Source organism: Pelodiscus sinensis, chromosome 6 (genome assembly GCF_049634645.1).
Source record: "Pelodiscus sinensis isolate JC-2024 chromosome 6, ASM4963464v1, whole genome shotgun sequence".
Classification (NCBI taxonomy): Eukaryota; Metazoa; Chordata; order Testudines; family Trionychidae; genus Pelodiscus; species Pelodiscus sinensis.
This window is the reverse complement of record NC_134716.1, coordinates 106,583,818-106,601,814: the sequence shown is the minus strand read 5'-3', so window position 1 is coordinate 106,601,814 and position 17,997 is coordinate 106,583,818. Positions and strand designations below refer to the sequence as shown.

Sequence of the window (17,997 nt, the reverse complement as noted above, 5' to 3'; positions counted from 1 at the left end):
TAGCATGAGACCAAGTCTTCTGATCTGGGTTCCGAGACTCACTGTCATGCAATGATTTATTTTTGGGGGGATAGGGGGAAGGTGAGTTGCTGTATAGATATACACTAAATGATTTGTTCAAGTTTGCAGAAGTAGTCCACATTAGAGATCAGATATCCTGAATCTAAGTCAAATACCTTAACCATCTTTCCTCCTAATATAAGATCAAATGAAAAATGTATCCATTAATATTTTATGCCAAAGAGAGTGCTGTTATACATTTTGTGAGAGTGGAAGTGCTAATCAGCTTTAAATTCTGGCTTTCACATCCTAGGAATGCATAATAAATGTTTTTTTTTAATCTTGTAGGCAATGCAGCAGCATACTTATTGAAATAGTGAAATAACTTACTACAATCAGTTTTGTCACCTTTAGATTTGATCATTAGAATTATGTTCAACCTGATGATGCAACAGGATGATACCAGATCAGTACATCACAGCAGCTACAAGTTGGTTGTTGGCACAGAAAAGTTAAATCATTATCTGTGCTTAACATTTAACTATACTTAGCAATCAAAGTGCTTTGACCATAAATAAACTGTCAACACAATATTTTTTTAAAAAAGGTGTGGTTTTCATTGCAGGCTCTAGGCCCATTCTGTAAAATAAACAGAATGATCTAAAAAGTATAAAATCAAAGTAATGGATGCCTACTTTTAATATATTGTACTCTTTTACCTATTTCAGTGCTGTCCTTCCAACTCTTGGGTGGTAACTAATGCTGACTTACAAACATCGAACTTTTATCACCATTTATTTCAGTTTTCAATTTGGCCTTCAGACTGATGATTAGCATGTAAAAGCACCTGCAAATTATCATAGATTAATATATTTTAAGGCCACAATGAATCATTATGACCATCTAGAACCTCAATAGAAACAAACCCAGAATTTCCCTTTAGCAATTATATTTTGAGCTCTATTAGTTATCCAGTTTTCAACTGTTTAGTAGGCGCTACTCTAATTTACTATAGTATTTTTTAAAATAGGGACCTCATGCAGTATTAATGCCTGCAGAAGTCTAAGGACATTATGATAACAATTTACACTTATCTACCAAACACGGTATCTGATTTATTTGAACAGACCTCTTTTCCATAAAACAAATTGTACTATGCTATGCTTTTTACATATACGCAGTCCAAAGATTATCAGATTTTTGTTCTAGTGAAATGCTTATTTTGTTTTTGCAGGTGCTCCTTCATCAACACTTGTAGTTGAAGTCGTTCCTATTCTTCTAACACCAGAGGAACTGAAGAAGCAGGAATTGAAGCTTAAAATGAAACAAGAATATTTTAGTGCCCTTGAATTTGAAGGTATGTAACTAATTCAGTGAGCTACATTGTAGAAGTTGATCATCATTCCCAGTTTAGAATTTTTTAATAGTTGAAATTGTCTGCAAAGTTCCATTGAAAGTTTGCTGAGTGAATGTGGAAGAAAGAGTAAAAAAGGATCTGAAGAATCCTGAAAAAAATGGTAGTAGACAATTTTTAAATAAATATTTTTAAATAGAAAATTAGTACTTTTAATCCTTTCTCTTCTCTATCATCCTTCTACTATTAGCTAGTCATTGTAAGAAACCTAAGCAGTTAACCAATATTCAAGATCTTCTGGGTTTTTTCTGTTGGAGAACAGGATTGTATTTGCTTCTTACAATCCTATTTAGTCACAAAAAATATATAGTCTTGTTTTCCCGAATACAGTAGGAATGAAACAGCAGAAGACAGTTCCTTTGCTCTCAGTGCCAAGCCTCTTTTTCAGCCACCATTCTACACCAAAACTGTGTCTCAGCTTTTCTCAGGGTAATGCTACAGGAGCCTTCCTGCCTCCTTTATGTGTTTCTGGCATGTTTCTGCTCAGACCTATGCACGTGCACATATACATACACACATGCAGAGCTTCATCAAACCATAATTAAGACTACTTATTTAATCACAAGTATTTTTAGTAAAAGTCGAGGTGTGGTCACAGGTAAAAAACAAAAAGGAATTCTAGTTTGTGACATATCCATGACTTACAGCATAAATACCCCTGATGAAATCTTTGGTGTGGGAAGCCCACAGCACCAGGGGTTGTGAAGGGAGAAATCCAGGGGGGCCCAGGGCACCAGCTGCTAGGTAGGAGATGGAGCCTCGGGGGGGTCAGTAGCCACTCTGGCCACTACCATGGGGATGTGACACTGCTTGGACCACCCTGGGACTCCTGCCAGGAGCCACCAAGCTGTAAGTGCTCCTGGTACCCTCAGGACTGTTGTTAGGAGCTGCGAATCTGTGGCAGCTCATGTCACCTTCGGGATTGCTGTTTGGGTAGTCCCCGGAATCAGCTGTATCAGCTGTTGCTTGGGCAGTTGTGGGGCCAGCTGCATTGGCCACTGTTTTGGTGGTCCCGGGGCCAGCTGCCCAGGCCTATCAGAGCAGCAGCTAGTGCAACTGGTTTGGGATCACCTGAGTGGCTGACTGCAGAGCTGTTCCAGCACTGGCCTGTGTTCCTATCCAGTATGTTGTTGGATTTTTGAGACTTATGTGATTCAGTTTGATACTTACAGGTTGTTATACTGTTGTCCCAGTAACAGACTGAGAGCAGAAGCTCCTGGAGAATGTGCAAAGTAGTTACAAAGAATGCAACTCTGTTCAGCTGTACTGAAAAGCTTGGTGGATATGCACTAAAAATTCTCTTAAAGTGTTTTCAGTTGCTTTTTATATATTTTTTTATTTTTATAGTTTCCCTTCCAAATCAAGTAGAGCTCAGAGAAAAATGAGTTAATGCCGAGTTTAAAATTTCAAATGTCAGCTGTTTTTTCTAAAAATAGGAAATGTGTATTTTTTTCATTCTCGTTTAACTCAAAGATGACCTTGAAAAGGTATCTTTCAAATACATTCATTTTTGTGTAGAGACTGCCTAAAGAAAGTTTCACCCCTAAAATGATTGTTTTGGAAAGGCATTATTGGCATATGGGATAAGGTGTATAGAAACGTCATTATAATTTTACCTATTGACGTCACTGCTAGCAAGAACTACCATTATTTTAAGAAAAAATATAACAGGTAAAAATAAAAAATTGAGAGACAAAGTAGATGAGGTAATGTCTTCTATTGAACCAACTTTTGTTGATGAAAGATACAAGCATTTGAACTATGTAGAACTCTTCAGGTTTCAAAATAAAAAATTGAGCTGTACATTGGATGCCTACATGGTACTTTTGATCTGAGGAAGTGGGTCTGGCCCACGAAAGCTCATCATCTAATAAACCATCTTGTTAGTCTTTAAAGTGCTACATTGTCCTGCATTTTGCTTCAAAATTTGAGATACTCTTAATTCAGTGTTACTCTTGTGTCTTCTTTCTTTTTCTTCAGATTTTTCATTCCTCTAGTTATCTGTTTGATATCTTTCTCTTTCTCCACTTCCATATCTGTTTTCAAGATATTTATCTTTTCCAAGATCGTGTTTCTCTATTGCCTCCCTTTTTTTCACTCTAACATTCTCAATGACAACAAATATCTTCTTGACTTTTCTCAATCCTCCCATTCTGAAATGCCATTTTTTTAAGTTTCATGGAATTTTTTTTATTTCATAGATTTCTGAAGATAATATTTCTCCTTTGAGTTCTTGCTTATGCTGATTCTGTTCTAGGTATGTGCATGCCCACATGCATAATCGTCACAAATTTTTGTCTTAGTGGTATCTATAGAGTCGTCTGTGGAGTCCCTTTGAATACCACCTTCATGTACTGGTATATTAGGTGTTGGCAATCTTACATGCTCTCAGTTCCTTCTTACTGCCTGTGATGGTTGGTCTTCACATCTTGTGTTACATTGCAAGAGCATTAATGGTACTTACAATCCATTGTTCTGTCTCCTTTGTTTTTAATTTATAAGTGCTTAGTTACACCATAAAGTAAAATGTTATAGTAGTAGTTTAGGAGTTAGTCCCAGGTAGGAATTTACCTTGGAGCTGGGCGTGCCTCATTTCCCAAGCTTTGAGCCATGCTCACTTGCAGCTGCCAAGTACCCATTAGCAACTGTCATGTTTGCTGTTTGAAGTGTTTGGGGGAGTCCCCCAGAAAGGATGAATGCAGGATCTGCAAAAAAGGTTTGTTCTTAAGCTCAGAAGGACCTGATTATCTGCTTGAGGGTTCTCCTTACAGAAGCTGTGCTTTGTCCTCCCTCAGTGCCCTCTTAATCAGACTCCATACCTAGCACTGTGGCATCAGTGCACAGCGTACTGCTGGCACTGGAAACCATTTGGCACCGTTCCCCCTTTACCTAAGTAGTAGTAGAAGTCTATGAACCCAGTGGCACTGCAGAAAAAAGGGCTTTGGGGAAAGATTAGGGTACATGCTTGTCCTGGAACTACTCAAGTGTACTGATGCGGTAGGACCCTCAGCCCAGCCAGGGAGGGACCCACTTATGACTTCAAGGAGCATCAGCGGTCTGGCTTCTAGTAGTGTCATCTGTGTCCATTGTGGGCCCAGCTGCCAAAGGGTAAGTAGGCCTGCCAGAACTGCAGATGCCAAGTCAAGCAATGGATCCAAAGTCTACAGGCAAATCAATTATGGAAACATCCTCTAAAACAGCAGAGCGTCCCTGGTCCCTGAACTGCAGACATCAATCCCCGTCACCATGGCCTCGAACATCAGTATCACATCCTCAGGTTCCTGATGCCAAGGTCTTCACCTACAAGGTATGGGACCCAAGTCGCTGTATAGATCACTGTACCCAGCGTACTGTTGGGCCTCCTACCAGAGATTGTCACAGTGCAGATTACCATTGCCTGTGTGGTCTCCTAGGCCTCAGTTCACCTCCCATCTCTGGGTGCAGAATTGTTCATAGTTGTGACATCCACTCTCCAATACCACACTCCAGTACCTCTCCTTACTGGTTGCCAACAAGGACCAGTCAGCAGACTCAAACATCTACATCTCATTCTTGGTCACTGGAAGTGCAGTGGGCCGAGTCAGAAGAAGAGTTCAGCCCTTCACTTATAAAAGACAAAAAATCATCACCAGCCCACAAGCCCAGTGTGGCTTCTGCAGTGGAAAAATGAAGGCAGGAGCAATGTCCCACTCATTGGCAGTACTGGAACCCACTGAGTGTAACTTTTATGCTGATCCCTTACTTCCACCATTTCTACCAGACTGCATTGGGCACACTGCCCCAGCGCAACTGGCACTGTAGTCAGAGCACAGTGCCAAATCCAATACAGAGGCAACATAGCAAGCCTTGTCACCCTAAAAGCCATCCCCAGTTGAACAAGGGAAAACTGTCCTTCCCCCTGTGGTGTAGTCATCTTTGTTGTCCCTGAATAAAGCAATGGCAGGCACCTTGCAAACGAACAACTGCCCTGATGACTTCCTGGCTCACCAAGCTCTGCTCAGAAGGTTGACTGCCAACTTAAAGTTGGAGGTTGAGGAGCTAGCAGAGGAATGTTATGACCTTTTTAATGTCATACTCTCCTATACTCTGCCCTGAGTTGCATTGCCTTTCCTAAAATTGCTAAGTCTGTTTGTCAGACCCTTCTCCCCCTTCCATTCTGCCTACCTCCAAGAAGGCAGAAATGATGTATTATGTCCTGACAAAGGAATTTGAGTACCAGTATATAAGCAGGGTAATGGTCCTGCTATCGAGGGGAACTTTCCTGGCTTCTAAACTGCCCAGGTGAAACAGGCTAGGATCCCTTTCCCACTTCCTCATAACTCCAACAATGAGCCCAGGATTCCTAGGGGCTTGATTTGCAACCTTGTAATTACCTAGATCCGGGGCTAGGTATTTGCACTCTGGGGAAATATCCAGTGTTTCTGTATGCCGCCTCCTCAAGCCCTGTGTTGCAAGGATGCTATGGGTCACATACTTTCTCTGGCACTGGCCACATGCCTTCAGGGTCTAGGTGGCAGGACCCTTCTCCATGGTGTCAGCCCCCTAACAGGGTTATGATTCTCCTCCAAGTCTGGCCTGCAAGTCTTCCTGGCTAGGGGTGTCTCCTTGCAATGAGTCCTCTGGCTAAGGTCCCCCCTCACCTGCCCCAGCTGCTGACTGCACCTGGCCCCACACTGTCCAGCTCCACTCTCTGTTGTTCTGCTTCAAGCTTCTCTGGCTCCTCTGGTTCTGTGGTTGTGGCTCTCTTCCCAGCCTAGGATCCACCCTCTAAGCTGTGTCTCAGGCTTTGTGGCTGCAGCCCTGCTTTCAGCACAGAATCTACTCTCTGGACTGTTCCTCTGGCTCTTGCCAGCTGGCACAACTTTGCGCCCCAGCTCAGCTCAGCTCAGGGTTCCTGCTCTGTCCTTAGCTCAGCCCCATTCTGTTTGACCCAGGCAATTCCAGCTCACACAAAGGACAGAACCCCCTTGGCCTCCTGACTCCCTCATTACCCTGCCAGCCCTGTCAATCAGGCCTCTTCCCATTATTCCTGGGGACTGTCAGTCTCAGGGTCCTTGTTACTCATGTTCCTTCCCTTTCCTTTTGGTACTCAGAGCTAGCTAAGCAAAAAAACCTCAAACCACTGAGTTTTAGTAAGTGGCCAACAGTCCCCTAACATATATAGCTACCCTCAAGCAGGGGTCCCTCGTTATGTCTGTTATCAACAAAAGGCACAGGCAAGGTCATGTGAGCAGTACTCCAAAATATAAAGATGCCAAGAGGCTGAACTTGTTTGTCAGGAAAGATTATTTGATATCCAGCCTGTAATTTCTGGTGTCTTAACAATTAGGCCCTGCTCAGCAGGTAGAACTTCAGTCTGTGAGACTTCATCAGCAATTTCAAGGAGGTTAACTGCTGTTTACTGAGCCCAGGATTTTGCCACCTTGGTGGAAGAGGGCCAAGTGGTAACGAGAGATATCTTCCAAATGGCCTGGAATGCTGCAAACTTGGCTGCATAGATAGTTGCTTCTGCAATGGTCATGACACAGTTCCTGGCACAGACCCTTCTCATCAGCAGCTACTCCTTTAAGAGTGCAAACACTGCTTATGCCTAGGGGAAGTAGAGGAGGTCCTTCTGGACTTGAAAGGGAAAGGGTTCTATGCTCCTGCTATTCCCTAGTCCCATAGCAAAAGTGATCTCAGACCCATTCAGGACCTGCACTGCCTCAAAAAATATTTCAAGAAGTTGAGTTTTTGCATAGTTTCTCTGCCCCATGTGCCGCAGCTGGAGGCGGGCCGTGGTGAAACTGTCTCTCCTGGGGCAGCCTCATCATGGCCCCAGTTCCTACTCCATGGCAGCCATGTAGCTGAGCCAGCAGGGCCACATGGCAGAGCAGGCTGCCCAAAGAGCCACTGCCCAAAGAGTCCCTCCTGGGGCAGCCTCACCACAGCCCTGATTCCTGCTCCATGGGAGCTACGTGGCCTGGCCAGTGGGGCTGCATTGTGGGTGGCTGCTTTGGAGGGCAGGGTTGCTCTGGGGGTGGCCAGCCCACATGGAGGAGTAGGGTTGCTGCGGGCATTGGGACTGTTTTGGGGGTGGCGGGCCACGTGGTGGAGTTGGGCAGTCCTGTGGTCCCAGGCTGCTCTGGGGGTGAGTAGACTGCATGGGAGAGCGGGTCGCCTCCCGAGCCAGCTGCCGGTGACAGGCTAGAGCTGGGCTTGGTTGCAGCCACGGAAAGATGGGGAGCTTTCTCTGGGGTTCTGTTTTCCTGCTTTGGAGGAAGGTGAGGGTGTGCAGTGCTGCCTTCACATGGGAGTCCTGTACCTGCCTCCTTCAGCCTGCTGCTCTCCACCCTGTTGCACAGAACCAGCCTTGCAGCCTCAGTGTTCCCCACTCCCTGCTCCATTCACCTCCCTTTCTGCCTCGCAGTGCCCCCAGCAAGCAGGCTAAAGATGGCGCTGATGTCACATTCAGCTGCCAGCACCACCACACTGGGCCCTTGTTAGAGGGTGAGTGCTGCCTGGGGAGAGGAAAAAGTATGGGAGGGGTTCCTCTGTCACAAAGCCATGTTGGCCCCTGAGTGCCTGGGTCCCTAGCAGGAAGGTGAAGGTGCCATGGACTGGGCTCCCACGGGTTCCTGCCCCCAGCAGGGCTGAACATCCCAGGGTCTCCCACCTGCTCACCTCCACTATGCCCATTTCCCTGATCCCAACCCATGCTGGTGATTTAGCATTGCAGACCTTCCCTACCCCCAAGATTGGAGCCAGCACCATTTTCCAGGGGCGGGGGGGGGGGGGGGGAGAGTGGCAGCCCGAGGCCCCATGCTGCATCCAATTTCCAGGGAAGTGTGCACATAGTGCTCCCTCCCCTTTCCACAGGAAAAGCCAGAGCAGAGCCCAGAGCAGAAGACTAAGCGGGGTGCACGGTGGAGAGAGCCCTTTTGCCCATCCTGGGAGAGCAGTGCAGCCCAGATCAGGAGGGTTAAATCTTGGCACACCACTTCAGAAAGGTTGCTGACCCCTTTCCTAGAGTCTGCTGCCATGAAATGAAGATAAACACCTGGGGGTAGTTAATTAGCTCGCTCCCTCAGGCAAGTCATTAAACACATGCAGCCAATTAAAGCTAGGGCACTGCTTTAAAAGGTTTCCTTCAGGTAAGGAGAGTAGGAAGACAAAGAGTGATGGACTGGAAGGAGAAAGGGTGGAACAAGAAGAAGCTGTGTGTGAGCTGAGGACTGACTAGCAGGTACCAGAGGGAGACACTTGGAGGGGTTGTTTGGGGAAGTGGCCCAGGGAAAAAGCTGCTGGTTCAGAAGTATATACAACCCTGACTGTTGCTGCTATATTAGGGTCCCTGGGCTGAAACCTGGAGTAGTGGGTGGGCCCAGGATCCCTCCCATCTTGCTTCACACCAACACAGAGAGGAGACAAGGACTATTGAGGGATCTGCACCCCAAAATCATGAACCAGCCTGTGATGAATATGGCTCAAAAAGCTGTGGACCCTGCCTCATGTAAAGAGAAAGGGGTTGTGTGAAGGGCCACAGTGAGTGTCTAAGGCTAATATTATCCACCAGTAGCATGAGATCCATGGGGTACGGCCAGAGCTTTGCCATACTGAATAATAAAGGGCTGATCCCAGGATCAGGTGCAGCATCACTTCAACCTGGTTTGCTCCACCTGTCACAACCTGGGGCCAGTGTTCCCTCTAATCTGCACAGCTTCACAGGTGACTAATCAGCCCCAGCCAGTCAGAGGCTCAGGGCTCCATGCATGGTGCTGACTGACTGACTGGCTGGAGCTGATTAATCACCTATGAAGCTGTGCTGCCATGTAGCTTAGAGGGAACACTGTCTAGGGCTGATAAAAATGTAAAAAGTCAACCTTAATTCCAGTGCAGTGCATAGAGTTTGTTGGAGCAGTCCTCAAAACTACACAGTCCAGAGCTTGGTTCCAAGCTACGGAGGATCTAATCTTGTTCATGCAAGTCCACTCTCTCACCACCAGTCACACGTGCCTGCAATTGTTAAGCCATCTGGTGGCTTACCTTTACATGCTCTGGCATGTATTATTGTGCTTCTAGATCCTGTAGGTGTGGTTGGCATCGGTGTGTGTCCCAGACAGGGACAGTGTGGGTGGTCAGGGTTCTGGACTACATCACTCACATGGTGGCAAAATCCTCTACTGGTGTTGATGGGATTTCCTTCACAGTTCCGACCCTCATCTCTGATGCCTTGGACCTGGACTGGGGAACCCAACTGGGCAATCTCAGCACACAAGGTCATTGGTCAAGTCACGATCACTTGCTACACATCAAAGTAAGGAAGCTTGCTGTGGTTCTTCTGGCCAATCTTTCCTACCTCATATGGAAAGCAGTGTAGTCCAGATTCTGACAGATAATACAGTAGCTATGTTCTAGATCAGCAAGCATGTCAGAGCCAGATTAACTGCCCTTTGCCACAAAGCTTTTGGGCTCTTGGAATTCTGTGACACGACATCCATCTTGTAGCCACACATCTCCTTATGGCCAGGAATATTATGTGGTCTCTTCAACGGGACCTTCTCATCTAGCCACAAGTGGTGCCCCCATCCAGAAGAGGCATCAGCATCATCTTTCAGACATGGGGGACCCCCCCAAATGGATTTGGTTGTGATGAGGCAGAACAGACAATAGCATGTGTTTACCTCAATTTGAGCAACGAATAGAGGCTCCCTATAAGATACTTTTCTGCTCCCATGATCAGAGGCTCTGTACATCTTCCTCACCAAATACAGTTAATTCATGGGTTCCTTATGAAGATCAAGCAGGAAAGGGCAAAGGTGATCCTCATAGTGCCTGTAGGTGTGGTTGGCATCGGTGTGTGTCCCAGACAGGGACAGTGTGGGTGTCCTTACCAGCACAAACCATGATTTCTCCATGGCTCCTCTGTTAGCAGGTCTGGCCTGAGCAGTAACTGTATCTCAAAACCACAGCAGTCTTTTGTATCTGAACCTGGTGGCACTGTAGCCAATAGCTTGGCTGTTGCATGGTTATACAAAGAGGAGCACCAGTGCTCAGCCAGTGTCCAACACTGCTGTTCTCTTGGGTAGCAGAAAGTCCTCCACCAGTGCGACTTTCTTGACCAAATGGAAGCAGTTCACTTGTTGGACCTTGGATAAAGACATTTGGCCCAAGCAGGCCTTGCTGCAGTTAATCCTGGACTATCTTCTGATCTCAGGCTCCAAGGCATGTCTCTTTCATCCATCAAGGTCCTCTTGGCTTTCCATCCACTGCTTGAGGCTGTCTGTTTTTGCCCTGGACGTGACTGCCATGTTCCTAAAGGGCTCAAGTGTCTCTCTCCTCACATCAGAGACCCTGTTCCTTCATGAGATCTAAATCTCTTGCTTCAGTAGCTCATGGGACCCCACCCTTTAAGACTGTGACTTTCTGCTCTCTCCTTCTTTCCAGGAAAATTGACCTTTGTTGAAACACATCTGCCTGCTGGATCTCTGAGATTAGGGTGTCTATCTCAGAACTGCCCTATATAGTCTTTTATAAAGATGAAGTCCACACCTGGCTTTCTTGATGAAGATGGCCTCACAGTTTCATACAGGCCATGACATTTCCTTACCTGTCTTTTTTTTTTCCCCCCCAAAGCCACGTAAGTCAGAAGAGGAGCATAGGTTGTATTCCCTAGATATCAGGTTGGTACTTTTTTCTGCACTGAAAGGACCAAGCTGTTCCTCAAGACAACACAATTGTTTGTTACAGGATAAAAGGTTATCCTTGCCGTGTCCACTCAAATAATTTCTTTTTGGATTACTGCCTGAATTTGATGCTGCTATGATCAGGCAAAGGTGCCTCCTCCAACTATTTTAACCATCCATTCAACTAACGCCCAAGCTTCTTCAGCACCTTTTGCTAGGCCAACTACCTACACAAGAAATCTGTACAGTGGCTATCTGGGCATAGGGTTGGTGGTCTAATATACCAGCACACAAGCATGGCACTCTTAGGGGAGCCACAGCCGACCCCATGGATACTGCTAAGGCAAACATCTCCAACATGGGCATGCACACATCTAGGATGAATGGACATAAGCAATATATCTTGAAGAACAACAGTTACCAAAAGGTAGGCAACCACTTTTCCTTACTAAACCACCCATTTTCACAAAGAGGGAGTTGTAACAAGAAGTACAAGAAATACAAAACAGTTGAAGTCAGTGTTAAGATTCCCATTAATTTGAATGACCTCTGCATTTGGAACAATAGAACAAACATTTGCTATGATTATCAAAAAGTTTGTATCATTTGAGATTTGATTTTTTTTTTTCCCCCTGTTGAAAAAATCTGACAAAGGAATGATCTTTTCCTAGAAAGTTTTTAGATTTTATTACCTAACTATTATCAATATAATTGTTAAAATCAACACTTCCTCTGTAAAATATCTACATTATACTTTCAAGTTCTCAGGGAACTGTTTTGAAATCATCCCCAGGGGACACTCTGTTTTTTCATCATTGAGTTACTATGTCTAAAACTTGTCAGAGGGTACTCTCTGAATTAATGTTTTCTTATCACCTCTTCCTTCTACCTCAGTTTGGTTAACATTGCTATATCCTTGTAATTGATATATCCATTCTGATGTCCACTGTAGCTATTTTTTGTAAAACAAATTCTGCAATCTGCATGAATTAAAAAAATACAAAGCAATATGTGAACACAGGAAACCTAAAGAGGTGTTTTAATGTCTGACTGCAAGTTATGGTGTTTAACTTTAGGTGCCTAAAGCTTGAGAGTAGGGTTCGGATTGTATAAATATATCATTATTCTGAAATAACTGTCTCCACAGAGGAAGCTGCAAAATCTCGACTACAGCTTATAAAGACAAAGGCATTAGCATTTGTTGAAGAGCTAGCAATGAAAGCAGAAGAAACTTACAAATATATGGAAAAGTGGCTTGGAGCCAGGTTCCTAGCAGAAATGTCCAGGTAATACATGGCTAATTTTTATATACATCTGGTATCTTAATAGAATAGAAACTTATAGTAAAGCTGGTAAAAATAATTGTTCAGACAGGATACCTAAGCAAATTATTTGCTTAAATGTACAAAAATTAATTTTGCTTGCTAATTTTATTCTCAGGACTTGGAACTTGATCGTACCTTATGAAATATGCATGATAGTGCTACATGCTTTGGAAAGTTAAACAGAGTAGTCAGCAATATTTTACACTATTTTTTTCTTTTTCCCTTCAGCAAGTAGTTAGGCTTATGAATATCAGTAGAGAGCCCAAAATTTTGTTCATTGGAAACCACAATATCAAGTTGTGGCTCCTGCCATCTTGAAAATTTAGAATCTTGTTTGCTATGCTTTTGCCATTCCAGAATCCTCCTCTATTTAAAAAAAAAAAAAAAAAAAAACACTCAGTCTGTAAAGCAGTTGATGGAAGTTATTTTAAAGATCATAAAAATATGAGAACCTGCTTTATAACACAAATTAGTCTCCATTGTCCAAGAAGTATACAGATTTGAGTCTAATCATGATGCCCTGACTCTCATGTAGAAGGGGATCTTCTGTATGCAAATCAGACCCTTCCCACTGAGATATCTAAGTACTTATGCCTCCACAGTAATACTATTCCTTGCTCTGTAGAATGTGCTCCAAAGATCCAGGTATCCATGCAGGGACAAATGACCTCTCCTGTTGACTTCCCTACCTATGAGCCACAGGGAGGATTTGTGGGCTCAATAGAGAAAATCTCTCATTGATTAAATATTTCAGAATTTGACTCTCTTACTACTGTCTTACAATTTAAAGTAATAATTACTTCCTGCATTTCAATTTTTTAGTGTTGACAAATTAACTGAGATTGCACGCCACCACATTGAATGTTCTACCAAAATCCCATATGAACTGGTTTTAGATGAGACAGACTTCTTCATAAACAATGATGTAAAAGTAATTCCAGATCCTATCCCACCACCACGGCCTCCACCTGTAGAGACATCTGTAAATGGTACTCTGACTATTTCACAGCTTAGCACACTGCATAAGCAATTTCTACAGGTGGCACCTAAAGGTAGGAAAAATATTCTTACATATTCCTAAGAGAATGTGTTACCTAATCAAGATTTAGAGTCATTATTAGGAGCTTATTAAACCACTTTTGTTACTTAGAGTACCTAATGCTGTTGCTAACTTAAACTAGTAATTAAAGATGTTACTACTATTACTAAGAGCAAATCCAGAATCCTGGTATCCATTTTCACCTTAATATGAAATCTCTAAACTTAAGTGATCTGTGCAAGAGTGTTTGACCTGAGTTTCTGTATATTCAAATGTTAAGTAACTCTTTAGAACTATCTGTATGCTGTGTGTGCTTTTAAAAGTGGTACCCATCTTGCTTGTCAGAAATTCTAAAAATTCATAAGATAAGAATAATTTTCATATACAAGTTTTTTAATTCAATAATATTTCTAAGTTCAGTGCAGATGGCAGCCATGTTATTAAAAATGACGTCATTTATGTCGTCTTAGCTAAAAGACAACATAGCATTGTTTAAAGTAGTGTTTCTTAAACTTTTTAAGACTGAGGAATACTAAACAATTTTTTTATGGGGAACACCGAGGAGTTTTTGTTGAGGAGGAGGAAAAAAAAAGGTTGGGGTCAGGGGGGGGGAAGGTTGGTGAGAGAGTTATTGGGGGGGGGGGGAAGGGTTGGGGGGAAGTAATTGAGCAAAAACAAAGTCGCCTGCCCCTTTAAGCGTGGCCATTTTTAATTCTGTTCTGTGTGGCACACCAGTGTGTCATGGAACCCTGTTTAAAAAACACTGGTTTAAAGTATCTTGAGCTTGCAACATCTGCAGAATGACTCTTGTCAATATACAGCAACCATTCCATAAATATACAAGATATATTTATTTTTTTCTGAAATGCTTGCAGATTAAAATTTCAGCTCAGTTCTGGTTTTGTTAGTGGATTCAGCAATAGCTTATCCCATAAACAGTTTAACTGTAGAACCAACCAACAATTTCATATCATCAGCGACCCTACACCAGTCTCTATAAATCTATCTTGAAATGTGGAAAATCCTGTGTAAAAGATTTTAAGTTTCCATCATGGTTTAATACTGGTTTAAGAATTATGTAAAATAATTTTAGTATTTAAAAATTAATACTTTTCTTTACACATATTTTTCCTGAGTAGGAATATCATGATTAGATTAAATGGAAAATAGTTCAAAATCATTTACACAAGAATACATTAGTCAGTGTCACAAATTATCATCTTTTGTAACAAATGACTACTACCACTGGCAGACACAAATAACCTTGTGTAATTAAAAGTTGTAATCATACTTACCGAGTGTAACACATTGAAATTCATGAAGGCCCACTAAGGGTTAATTTGGCCCTTTAAATGCATGTCATTATATATTTATAGAGAGAAAGCAAACTTGAAAACTGTTCTCTTTTAAAGAGATGTCTATCCGTCTTGTGTATATGTATGAGAGAGAAAATGTTCCAAACTAGAGTTCAGCAAATAAAGTAACAGTATTGTGCATATAACTAATTATAAGAAGCAGGGAGTATCTTATATTTGCATTGATTTATAGAGTTCCATTGTAACGAAGCAAACTTCAGACATGTCTGGTCACTCCTTCAAGGAGATTTTGTGTTAGATTTATGTATTGGATATATGAGATTATAAAAAGTGTCTAACAGACTTTTAAACTTGAAATTTCTGTATACATAAATGCAACAATAATTTCCATCATAGATTGATGCCAACCAGTTCAGTTTTGCAGCAAAAAATTGAAGAATGTCACCTCCCCCCAAAGTTGCTTTTTATGTTGCATCCCACTCTAGTAAAAGAAAGGTCAACAGACTCAAGCTATTTTGACCCAACGGGGGAACAGATTCCAAAATCAAGGAGCCCTCATTGAGAATGCCCTAGCAGCAGTTCCCTCTTTTAAAGTCAAAAGGACTGCAGTTCAAGAGTCTCTACTGATCTCTGCAGTATAGCACAGGAAAAAGTCCAGTCTCTCAAGTAGGCAGGTCATGGATTAAGGATGTTAAAATGTGATTACAGGCAGTCCCCGGGTTACGTACAAGATAGGGACTGTAGGTTTGTTCTTAAGTTGAATGGGGAGCAAAGCGGCGGAACACGCGGGCAGCCCAGACGCGTCTGGGCTGTCTGCTGCCCGCGTGCTCTGCGGCTTTGCTCTGCTTTGCTCCCCATCCCCCTGGTCTGCAGACCAGGGGGACAGGGAGCAAAGCAGCGGAACATGCTTTGCTAGTAGAGGCAGTGGAGGGGTAGAAACAGCGCCTTAGAGAAAGTGCTGGAGGGGAACTGGCTTTTAAGTAGGCTACCCCCATCACTGGCTCCTGTCCCCCCTGCCCCTTGCTGCCTCTTAGAGAGGCAGCAAGGGGAAGGGTACCAGAGAAAGCACAGGGCAAGGGGGACTGCTTGAGTCCCTGCTTGCCCCATGCCCCCTGTGGCACTTCTGCTTTGAAATGTACAAGAGCCCTACAGGGCTTTTGTACATTTCAAAAGCAGAAGCACCCGCAGCGGGAACCGCCACAAGCGGGATTGAAGCAGTTCCCACTTGCATCATTTCCCGCTCTTCCTCTGCCTCCTGCAGAGATAGCGCTGGGGTGAACGGCTTTACCAGCACCAGCTCCTGTTCTTCCCCCTCTCCCCCGCTGATGTTAGAGGCAGCAAGGCGGGGAGTGACTAGTCGATTTAGCTATCCGATAAGTATTTGCTTATCGGATAGTTGACTAGTTGCTTACATCCTATCATGTACATATAAGCTTTGTTGTTATTTTATATTATTGGTATTATGGTAATGTTAGTGGCCAGGAACCCACAGGATCAGAAATAACTCCTTAAACTCTACCTAGAAGCCTGCAGGTACTAACTGAAGATAACAAGCACTGGCGTAATGTCATTATAGATACATATAGCTTTCTTAACAAGTTGCATTCTTCTCTTTGTTCAGTGTTTGAATGGATTTAAGTTGTAGCCCATGAAGAGCACATGCCAGTAATTTAATTCTGCAGTGACAAAGGCACGAGTTATGGGAACAAGAGTTATCTCTCCCCTCTCCCCCCCCCCCCCCCGTTGTACTAAGAAACAAATCAATACATCTAAACTTCGAGTCCTGGCCAGATACAAATGAAAGAGAACAATCCTGCTTCCTGCTGAAATGTGATTATCCTACAGTAATTAGGAAACCAACCAGGTACTTCATTTGCACTTGTCAGTGACAAGTGAAAGACAGACATCTTAATCAGAGGCAGATATAATTCTCACTGTATCTTCTGATTGGTTCCTGTACCAATCAACCCATCTACATTGAGCTTTAGGCAACTCATGCTCCAATAAAGCCAACCACTGGATATTCTACTGCTATCTGGGGAAGAGGGAACAGAAATAAAAGATTGAAATCATGTCAGTGAAAAGAAGCACAGTTCATGCAGTTTCACTGACCATCCTAATAATCCTATATAAATGTTGAACAAGAAGTTTAGCACTTCCACAGAGAAATGGCAATTACCAAACACTCGTTTTTGGGAACTGTGAGAAACAGATTGAGGACAACCCTTTCCCTTCCGCCAAGGTCCATTCATGTGTTCCATAGAACCTTACTGTTGTCAGTGGTGTTGAAAGCATATACAGCCTTTATTCACTACTAGAATCCTGGTTGTAACCTGAGTTGACCAAAGAAATCTGAGATAGGTAGGTAATTTTAACCATGAAGGAAAGATTATGTATAGGACTCTAGGTAAACTGATAAATCAGCATTAATTTTTGGCATCTTGAGCTAAAATCTTATCTGTTGTTCTTTAAGAGAAGCCAGCTGCATACACTTAATTATCTCTGGGTTCACAACCCCCCTAGGTGCAGGAAGGACATGAATCCAGAACTAATGTTTGGGGCCCACAGATCAGCCTCTAGTACTTCACAGAGCATGACTGACTGAAACAGATGACCACATTTGTCCCCCCCCCCCCCCAGTTGCCCTGCTTCCACAAAAGCAGACCGTATGTCAGAATCAAAATCAATAGCAGTTTCCTCACAAACAAAACTAGTGTCATCATCTGAGTGGAGTCAGTTGAATTGACCAAGTTATCCGTCATCTGAAAAGTCTGCAGAACAAGATTTGGTAGATGTTATATGCTGATATGCCATTCACCAGAGAGATGACAAGAGGGAAAACCATTGGGAACAAAACTATTTTTTTTTCCTCTCTAGTTTAAATCTGTATTAGTAGCTGGAGTAGAAGTATTTGTAGTATGATAATGTCTTCTAAACACCAAACACATAAGAATATAAAAATAGATTATACCTATCCCAGAAAGCTTATGTTCAAAGCACATGGCAAGAAACAACAGATGGATGCAACAAACAAATGAGGGAGGATAATATGAAAATAAGACTGTTACAATTTGTATAAGAAGAAGAGATCACAGCCCAACAGCATTCCTCTTTAATTTCTCTCTCCTGTCTTGTCTTTTTGCACAAGAATCTAGGTTCTCTAGTTATTAAGGCCAGTCACACTCACCCAGGCCTCCAACAACTCCTAAACTTCTAGAGCTCTCATTGCTTCCAGCTA

The 17,997-nt window shown here is 43.1% G+C and overlaps 1 protein-coding gene across 7 annotated transcripts in view; it reads left to right on the top strand.

Moving 5' to 3' along the window:
* The window catches only part of SPEF2 (sperm flagellar 2), a 204,229-nt gene that overhangs the window by 113,775 nt on the left and 72,457 nt on the right, over positions 1-17,997 (top strand). For all 7 annotated transcript variants that reach the window (XM_014570185.3, XM_075932549.1, XM_075932547.1 and 4 more), the window contains 3 exons: positions 1,235-1,357; positions 12,227-12,365; positions 13,227-13,456. In XM_014570185.3, coding sequence (XP_014425671.1) covers positions 1,235-1,357; positions 12,227-12,365; positions 13,227-13,456 — 492 coding nt within the window. The remainder of the gene's footprint in view (positions 1-1,234; positions 1,358-12,226; positions 12,366-13,226; positions 13,457-17,997) is intronic.